General features: G+C 36.9%; 1 protein-coding gene across 1 annotated transcript; it reads left to right on the top strand.

Annotated features, from left to right (window-relative positions):
• Positions 1 to 388: 388 nt before the first annotated feature.
• Positions 389 to 7,385, top strand: LOC137295837 (dolichol-phosphate mannosyltransferase subunit 3-like). Its single transcript, XM_067827394.1, has 5 exons — positions 389 to 502; positions 3,243 to 3,362; positions 4,094 to 4,123; positions 4,501 to 4,578; positions 5,407 to 7,385. The coding sequence occupies exons 1-5, from the start codon at positions 500 to 502 to the stop codon at positions 5,461 to 5,463; spliced, it is 288 nt and encodes a 95-aa protein (XP_067683495.1). The 5' UTR covers positions 389 to 499; the 3' UTR covers positions 5,464 to 7,385.
• The last annotated feature ends 2,816 nt before the right edge of the window (positions 7,386 to 10,201 follow it).

The following is a 10,201-nucleotide window of genomic DNA, read 5'->3' on the forward strand; positions in this document are numbered from 1 at the left end:
CTTTATTGTGGTATTACATTTTTAGTCAAAATATCAGTTAATGTATTAAAATCAACTAAATTCTATATTTGATGAAGAATGAACTGAAATATTTATTAGTTCTTGTTTAATTTTATTTATTTGTTCGTAACTTTGTTTGGAAAATAATTGCAAACTTCTGATGAACGACATTATCCCTTTTTATGAAAATAGTTCAAGTAAATAAATAATAAAACGGAATAAAAATGTATATTTAATGTTATTTTAAATACACAGATATATGTTTTACAATATTTGAATGTGGTTATTTTAAGTATGTACAAATTATATGTATATTTCTATTTGGTAGGTACATACAGTTGTTTTGGAAGTATTTCCGATGAAAATATTCCAGGCGAAGGTTAGATTTTTAGAACGTCCTTTGCCGGTGCGTGTCCACTTTTCGTCTGCTGGCGTGGCAAAGAATTTAGAGCAAACATTCTTGAAATATCCGACCGCATGTTCTTTTGTTCCTAGGAAAATGGTAATTCTGTCTATTTGTTTAGATATTCAGCAATGCCAGTTTTCAGATATTGTTAATTTACTGATGGGCTGTGGGTTTATGGTTTATGTTCTGGTAAAACAGTAGGCTCATGGTTACGTCAAATCTAGACGATCTCTCAGCTACGTCAAATCATATACTAGAAGATGAGAACGAGGTATGGATGTGCGTATGAAGTGATTGACATTGCCGGAATAATCGGTCAGTTTCTGTTGACTCAAATGCCAAGTAGCATGAATTCGTAGCAATATTATTATTATATATCTGGACCGAGTTACATCTCTTGTTTTCTGACTGCCTCTTGACAAGTCTGATGCAATGCTTGTCATGGCCGCCTTATGCTGTTTATTTACCCCCAACATAATCACATTTCTGTACTGTTGCTAATCAACAATCAATAAAAAAAAATCCCTTGCCTTGCCTGGGCCCCAAGGTCGTTTTGGGTGCTAGCAGAGACCATCTATTATATGGTCTCTGGTGCTAGGAGGTGTGCCTCAGTTAGGTTTTTGAATACAGAAATGTGTGTACCCCAAGGTATAGAAAAGTAGAAAGGTAGCCAAAATACACAAACATGGCCATGTACCATTTCCAGACTGTAACTCCTTCAACCCAGTGAATTGCAGATATCACAGACATTTTTACAGACTGTTCACCCTTGTTGTTTGTTTAGATGAAATACATTTTCTAGTGCAAATATGATTGCTGTATTTAAAAGTGGTCGGGCAAATGGGAACAAGTTGTGTAGCATTGCCTAATACTCTGTATATTGCATTACTTACTATGAATGATTAATAACCAGTAGTTCTCAAATAGTAACAGCAGTGCCTGCATGGACTGATCTCTTTGACGCCTCTGAAAGTAGAAATGAATGTTATGCAATTTCCACCAGGAAACATACCCAACCATATGTTGACATAGATGCAAGCTGAACTTATGGGGCATCAACATGGATAATATCATGGATGTGATGTACTCAGCTGCACTAGGTAATCTAAGCTCAAGGCTCCCCATTTTAATGCCCCCTGGGTAAGATCAGTTAATCTTTTTTATGGCTATCATATTGCCCACAGTGTTTCCTGTGGTCCATAGCCATCTTATCAAACAACTTTTCAAACTAGTTAATTAGACTACTTGTTTTAAACGGATTAAGAAGGAACATTTTCCAACAACGTGTAGATATGTCTATGACAGTGAATAAATAACATGTGAAAATAATTGTAAAACTCATATTTATGTTTGAGGGAGGACAGAGAGAGATGAGAGTTTCAAGCTCTACTTAATCTGGACTCCAGACAAGAGCAGTATCTGCATATGTACAGATGAACAATATGCCCCATACAGTAGGAGATAATTCAGAAAACATAGCAGATACGCACCACAGCAGTGATGTACAGTCTTGGAATCATTTATAAACATATTTATATGAAGAAACATTATTCTATTGTTTATGGACCTGTTTACACAAGAGTAGCTATGTTCTGGTACATATATGAAACGAAACATAAGATAGCTGATGCTCCATTAATTTCTATTCAGTACTCTCAATTTAGCCTAAAGTTTTTCCAGTACTGCTGTATTGAAAAAAAATAAGGAGTACATATTCCTGGTGTTCAAAACTTCTCTAGAAGCCCGTTTACACAAAAATAAGAAATTCTTGAATAAGATGTAATGTGTTATACTGTCTTTAAATATTGCAGAAAATATGAGTCTGAGCAAAATTATCAAACAGTATATTTTTAAATGTTTGTTAGTAATGGCATTAGTGTAATTATGTATGGTGTTAGAATTCCCTTTTCCTCAAGTGAGGCATGTAGTGACAAGGCAGTCTTGATGCTTGTTAGATTGTTCCCCTCCCCTCCATCCCTTTCATTGAAATGTACAATAGGTCATCACTGCTTGTGCTGACATAAACGCATGGTTTTATAGCATTGGAGTAAGTATGGAGAGTGGAAGGTGAAGGGGTAATTCTCAGCTGTGAAATACGGAGAGACGTTAAATCATTGTACTTGTGGTTATCCTGCCTGGAACCTGGATTTCAGTTTTAAGTCATTCTATGGTGTCTAAGTAGGGCCCATGTTAACCTGTAGGATACATCCAGACACATAAATTGACTTGAATATTATGATCTGTGTAGTCCAGGAGAAAAGATAGACTCAGACTATCAGACTAGAGGCTAAAATCCTGAACAGTTTCTGTGTCGTAAATAAGTTGTGCATGATATTGCTACACACTTTGCATCACTGACAATGGCATGAAATAGCATTCACTCCCTCATACAAACCAAAGGTTTGGTGAATCAGTCTCAGGCTTGTTTTTTTCTTATTTGCCTGATTAAATGTTTTCATGAAAAAAATGGAGAAGAAATAAGTCCAAAGTTAATATCTCACATAAAAATACTTTGGTGATTACTAGCTCTGTGTTTTTAAAAATTCACCAACAACTCTTATGGTATGTTTCATGGATATTTCATGAAACAGAGCAGATTTTGTGCATGATGAACTAGTACATTTAAGATAAAGTTTCCTCATTTAGCATATATTTTGATAAATCAAATATTTAAGCCAAAGTGACTTTGTCAATTCAGAAATTTAGTGAATTTGTCAATGTAAAGCTGCCTTTGGTAGAAGGCATCTTTGATCTAACAAAGATAATAGCATAATTTGTTTTACTTTACCATCTTTATGTCATTATGTCTATATGGGTTTTTTTTCTTGGAATTCAGGTTCCCAAATTGTTCCAGTGGCTCATTGGCATCAGCCTGCTGATGTCAGTATGGTTCAGCATAGTCTTTGGCTACGTGAAGCTTGATATGCCAGGAAACTGCATGGAGGTTGTACAAGTGGTATGGAGAATCTGTTGTTTTAGTCAAGACTCTGAAATACTGTTTAAAGCCTGATCAACATTATCGAGCCTAATACCCAATTTCACCAAAGTCCAAAACATTTAAGACCTCTATCACTTCATCTGTCTTCCCACATCAAGGTGCTATCACATGATGTAAATGAAAAACTTAAAGTGGATTTAAACCCAACTCTTAGCACAATGGTGTGTCATTTGAAATTAACCATGTAGAGTTGTGTCCCTTTGAAATGCTTGCCAGTGATGATTGTCATCTCTAATTTGACCTGTTTTCCATACGACTGAAATTCTGTGTAAACAATCCATCACACAACAAACTTAAGTTTAACAACACATGTTGTTGAAATTTTAAAAGCTGTCAAACTCGCACTTTCACACGTCCAAGATGTGTTGCCAAACTTTCGTGTCATGTGAACATTATGGCTATATCAGTACATTTAGGTGACAATTTCGTCGACAGATTGGTTGTTTCTGAACAACACAAGTTTGACCACAGACATCAAACTCAAGTTTGACAACTCCAAACTTTTGATGGAAAGTTGTTGAAAATAGAGACCTATCCTCTATTTAAACAACAGTTTGACAACACTGAAATTGGTGTTGGTGGCGAGTTGTTGGAAAGTTCACACTCTCAAACTCAAGTTTGACAACATGTAGTTTACCATTTGAAGGCCGCTTAAGGCAGTATTAAATCAAATTCATTATATCTTTCAGATGCCCCTATATCTGTTGATGTGTTTTGCTGTAAGTATACAAGTATATTTATCCCCAGTGTTATATAAAATTCATTATCTGCAAAATGTATGGTATTTTATCTTCAGGTGTGATGAGGTGTCACAATATTTATACACTTCAAAGCTGAACAATGTTGTATTGACTCGGATAGCTAGTATACTTATCTCACAAAAAAAATTTTCAGGAAAATAAGAAATTTGCTAAATGTAATAATGAGTTCTTTACATTGTTAACAGTTCGGTAAGTACTGACATTGATTAAATTATAGTGCCCATGTTGAAATAATGATAGAAATGTTGTTTTTGTTCTCAAACAGTAGATAAAATTAAACTTGTGATTGTAAATATTTTGTTGTAAGTAGCAATGATAATCTCTTGTCATTTCAGTGTTACTCTTTGGCTGTGGTGGGATATAGGGTGGCAACGTTTAATGACTGTGTGGATGCATCAGAAGAACTAAAAAGGGTAAATATGATTCTAGTTAGGAATTATAGCCAGTGAGGGTTTCTTGTTAACAATGTGGTAGATTTGGCTCCAGTGTGGAGGTTGATGGAAACACAAGATTCCTTGATTTGAATAATGAAATAAATCATTATATAGTACTAACGCTTGATGTCTGTGAGTTTAATTTTACACTGCACTTAGCAATATTCCAGCTATATGGTGGCCATCTGGAAATAATTGAGTCTGGACCAGACAATCCAGTGATCAACAGCATGCACATCGATCTGCACATTTGGGAACGTCAGCGAGCCTGACCACCCAATCCCGTTAGTCGCTGTTTACGAAAAGCATGGTTACTAAAGATCAATTCCAACTGCATCTTCACAGCTTGAAGTTTGATGTGCCAGTATTACTCACTTAAGAAGTATTTCTTCCTTACTCAAATTTCACCTGAAAACCATAAACCTGAACATAATCTTTTTCGCTATCAAGGACACACATGAAAGAGAACATTTGTTAATCCCAGTTACACACTGTAGACGATGATAATAAAGAGATTTCCAAGACACCTGCCTATACATTATGATAATCCCATGTACTAAAAGATTTAGTGGTATATGATTGTCTACCTGTGACTGACGCTACAGTGACTACTGATAATTTATAATGTATTCCACAGAAATATTTCTTGTCATATTTGTTTGTTTATCGCGCTATATTTAAGATTTTTGTGGTGTACACACTGACTATCTGCTAGTAGTTGTCTTTCAGGTTTTAACCAAATTTTCTTACCAATGGTCGTCTATTGTTTTATCAATTCCAATATACAGTTTTGTTTGTTTTTTGCAGCAAATAAAGGAAGCCAAAGCGGATTTGAAGAAGAAAGGATTTAAATATGCTGATTAACAACCGTCAATAAATTCACAAAAATATTTTTGTATTCTTAATGCAACCAGTGGGAGCCATGTCCTTGACAATGACATTTCATTTGGGTAGAATATTTCACATTCATAGTGTGATACAGATCTGAACGTAACCAATGACAGAAACATTTACTTTCAGAGAAATTGTTTGTGGCAATATCTGTTGATGAACATATCTCTGTTACGAGAGGTTAATGTGCTGTAGATTTTCCAATATGTGCAGTTGTTCAGGGGTTATGCAAACACAAGGTCAGCCTGAACAGGCCCCGTATGATCACATAGCAAACTTTTACAATCACATTTACGATCACATGTACCATCTGAAGTTACAGGCATTTACAGGGCTTAATTTAATGCAAGTTAATCTTCTTCCACCAGGTACTATCTAAGATAAAAACCTGGCTCCACCAGAGCATTGCTTTTATTACAATGTGTAATGAAAAACAGTATTCTTTTGAATTGTTCAGATAATTTTTCTGAAGTCTACCCACTCAATAACTGATTTGCACCTGTGCAAGATCAAGTAATAACAAGGTTGCACATTGTAACAATGGGTTGCACCCATGCAAGTATCAAAACATTGAACTGAGCCCTGATTTAGGTTGAATATATCCTGCTATACCAGACACAGATAACAGGATGTACTAATATCAACTTCATGCTGAAGAATTACTGTTTGTGAAACATCATGTCAAGGTGGGAGTATATCGTGATAAATATTGTTATCCATCATACTGGTTCATCTGTTTGCATCATTCAAGCTCGAGATGTATGTGTGTACTAGACCCCAGTTTGCCAAAATGGACCGGAAGTCAGGTCAGGTATAAACTCATGCAGAGATTCACCCATTGGATGTGCCAGAATCCCTTCATTGTGATCGAGATCCAAAGTTTATATACTTAGTAGCCACAATTTTTTCCTCCAAACTGACAAACTTTTCACAAGACAGTCATTAAATAATATGAAGCAAATTTGGACATTTCCCCTAGCTATCATTTTGTACAGATGTGGTTACAGGTCTTTCAAATCAAATTAAACACATTGATATAGGTCAATGATTTTGCTCAATACTTTCAGTGGGACCATTAATTTATGCTAAATGCCTTCATGACAAGCAAGAGTTTGATATTGATTTGGCACTTCAGATTATAGCTGAAATATTGCCCTTGTGACGTAAATTCATACTCGCCCATATTGATTTGTTGGATTTTTATTTTTGTCTGCTTTTACAGACAATTTGTTTATCATGTTAAGAAAACTTCTAGAATGACAATTCGCCATTTTGTCTTATGTGGGTAGATGTCTGCATATATGATAATGGAAGTGTTGATTATATATTTATTGTTGTTTCTAATATGGGAAAAAGTTGAAACATTGAATAGGAATGTACATGTGTGTTCAAAAGATACAGAATCATGTGATTATAGATACTGGGTTGTCTTAGACACAAAGTGTGTGAATAATATTCACTGCAAGTCTTTCTTAATGCAGATAAATGTTGACATGATTGAAACTAATTAATTTGAGACTTGTACAAAAAATTATGTGAAATGTCTGTGCTGATAAGAAATACATCAATGTTTGTGACAATGTCCATTTTTTTTCACTCAAGTTCTTATTCAAAATATGCCATATGTAATAAGCTAATGGCAACACATACACTATGTTGTATTTGCTGTCAGTAGGCACATAATTGGTCCAAGTCTGTTAGTGAAGGCTGCAAATGTGTAAATAAATACTCAACTATACATCTGGTATCTGAATCATTTTCACACATTCATCACTATCATCACATTGTGCATCCTTTGCTGCCTCTGCGAGTCATATTAGGATGTATAACTGTAAATATTGTACCAGAGAAAGTTTTTGTTATACCCTCATGTATATTAAAACTGATATTCTGTATGTTTTGTTTGTTTTACTGTTGTGTGAAGAGAGACCAGAAACAGAGTTTGTAAATAACAGTCTGGACCAGACAATCCAGTGATCAACACCATGACTCGATCAATCTAAGCAATTGGGATATAATGAGGATGTGTCAATTAAGTCATTGAATCTGACCACACAATTCCGTTAATCACCTCTTACTACAAACATGGATTACAGAAGACAAATTGTTTTGCAAATATGTGGCAGAGAATCAACTTTGGGTATTTTCCTTATGAGATATTTCAGAGCATGTTGGGTAATGACTGCTTTTGTAAAGTCATATTTTAGAGGTCACTGCCTATGGATTACATTTGTAAAGGGAATGTTTGCTGAACTATATTGTACCATGCAGGTACAAAGTATCACCAAAGTACTTTGATTTGCTGAGTAGTCCAAGTTACGCAGTCACATGACATTGAGTGGAAATACATGTTCAAACATGCATCATCTTAAACATACACATCACAAAGAAATTTATAAGGTTGTGTTCATTATCACCTCAAACAAAACAGGGTGGTGTGAAACCGTTGTTGTTCAGATCTTATATACATATGAGCATTTATTAACACCACTGGAATCAAAAGTCAGTTTAAAAAGTTCTAATCCAAACACTTGATCATACCTTTAGGTACTGGAATTCATGTGTAAAACACATTCTTGTATAAAATCTCGAAGCTGTGCATGACTTTGAAGTGATTTGAAAGGTAGGGTTCTATAACAAATATTTTATGGCATGGCAAGAGGAAGATTTTATCAAAGTACATGATGGCAAACAGCTGACATGCATGACGCTGAAACCCTCTCTAACAACATTGGTGGTGGGTAAACATTGGCTACAGGGTCGACGAGGGGAAGCACATGGTCACCTGCGAAGTGAAGGATCGGCCTCCCACGATCTGGAACAGGAAAAGCGTTCTGAAAAGACCAAAGACATTGATAACTGAGTCCTAATTCTTCTCACAAGGTGCAATCTCACGCTTCATGCTGAGGAATAACGCCCGCAGTGCAGATCGTTTAATTGGAGATTCATGGACTGGCCACTGGAACAATACCATCTGACCACCGGTTCCTGTTAGTCGGCTCTTGCAACAAGCATAGTCGTCTTACATGGCAAGTATGGGTTGCTGTAGACCTGATCTACCCCAGATCTTCACGGGCCATATTAAGAGGAGATGTTATAGGTGAATGCGGCCAGTGGTAGTTCATAGTCACACTAATTATTCTTCGGCAAATGTGTGGCAATCAGATTGGTGGCAGTCATTCATTCTCCGGCATTGTTGGTATTCACGTTTTTGAGTATTCCTCCCAAACTACCAAATTTCCCAAAGAGTCTTCTTCTATTTCAATGCCGACAATGGGAGAGTTATTTGGTTGTCCAAGCATACGTAACAACATGTACCAGAGTCTCCGTACAAACACTGTCATGGGTGGAGCTTAATGAATACCTATGTATACAAGGTTACACCTGGATTTGGGGATTTTTGATACATAGTATATCTTGCCAGTTACAGGTGCGCTTTTGTGAGTTTCAAGACTTACAGCACATTGCAACACTACACATTCAAATACGTGAACGCACCTCATACTTTCGACCTAACGCTAAATGGCCTGGCGGGCCGTCACGACGGAGATCATTGTCGTCGTCGGAGGCTGCGGCGCCTGACACTTGACCCGAAGTTTGTGGTTTTCCTAACGTTTTTCAACAGTCACAGTGGTCCACACTGAAACGTGGATCGCTTCACATGGCCGGGAGATGCACACCCCTGAGCACGCACGCACGCACGCACATGGCGATAAGTACGCCTATAACCTTCCTTCCCTTTTTTCATTTTATAAGTTTATCCCAAAGGGCGTGGATGAACACACACGAGTATATTCACTTGCGAGACACCGCCTATTAGCGATCTCTGGATGCAATGTAATGAGTCTTTTTGATGTCATTGACGGAGGGCTTATACATAACGTTATACCTAATCTCCGGGGCTGCTTGACCTTCATGTGAGGAATTAGGTTCACTACAGCCTTGACCTGTTACGACGTATCTCCTGCCATCCACTCTTACATAAATAACAGCAACTAAAGAATTAATATGGACCCTCACGGAATATGCATGTGCGAGTCCCTCCAAATCTGTGTCTGTGTGTACAATAACTATACACATCCATACAGAAACGATGTATATCTGCACATATTCATTGGGTAATCTTAAGCATTCAAGGTATAGCGTTATGTGTGTGTGTGTGTGTGTGTGTGTGTGTGTGTGTGTGTGTGCGTGCGTGCGTGTGTGTGTGTATGCGTGTGCAATTTGAGTCGATCACCTACAAGACATATTCTAACCCAGATCGTCACGGGTCGTGTATGTGTGCGTGCGTACACCTATGGATGGGTGGATGGATGGATAGAGGCAGGTACAATTCTGAAATGAGAGACTTTGTTACACTGGTTGTCGGCATTTACAGAGAAACGTCTCCACATACATTCCTTATTGAGAGATTACAAAATGCTTATGTTAAAAGATTTATTTGGAAACACATGGTGTGTGTGAAGAGAGACACATGTGTGCATTATCTTTACAGCGAGACGCATGTATACGTGTATCGTCTGTATAGAGAGGCACTGGTATATATACACGATCTGTCTAGGACACTACATGCATCAGCAACTTTGACAAGGTCATCAAGAATTACAGTGAGGAGAATTAACATCAGCTGACATTGGAGCCTATAGCTGCCTTTATGTTTAACCAATGTGGAATGACACAAGTCAATAATGACGTTCCATTAAGCATGAAC

This window comes from Haliotis asinina, chromosome 9 (assembly GCF_037392515.1).
Source record: "Haliotis asinina isolate JCU_RB_2024 chromosome 9, JCU_Hal_asi_v2, whole genome shotgun sequence".
NCBI lineage: Eukaryota > Metazoa > Mollusca > Gastropoda > Lepetellida > Haliotidae > Haliotis > Haliotis asinina.

Excerpts from the sequence above, each read along its gene's own strand:
- LOC137295837 (XM_067827394.1), top strand. Across the intron at positions 3,363-4,093 it reads GCATGGAGGTTGTACAAGTG|ATGCCCCTATATCTGTTGAT; the intron begins GTATGGAGAATC and ends TATATCTTTCAG. Across the intron at positions 4,579-5,406 it reads CATCAGAAGAACTAAAAAGG|CAAATAAAGGAAGCCAAAGC; the intron begins GTAAATATGATT and ends TGTTTTTTGCAG.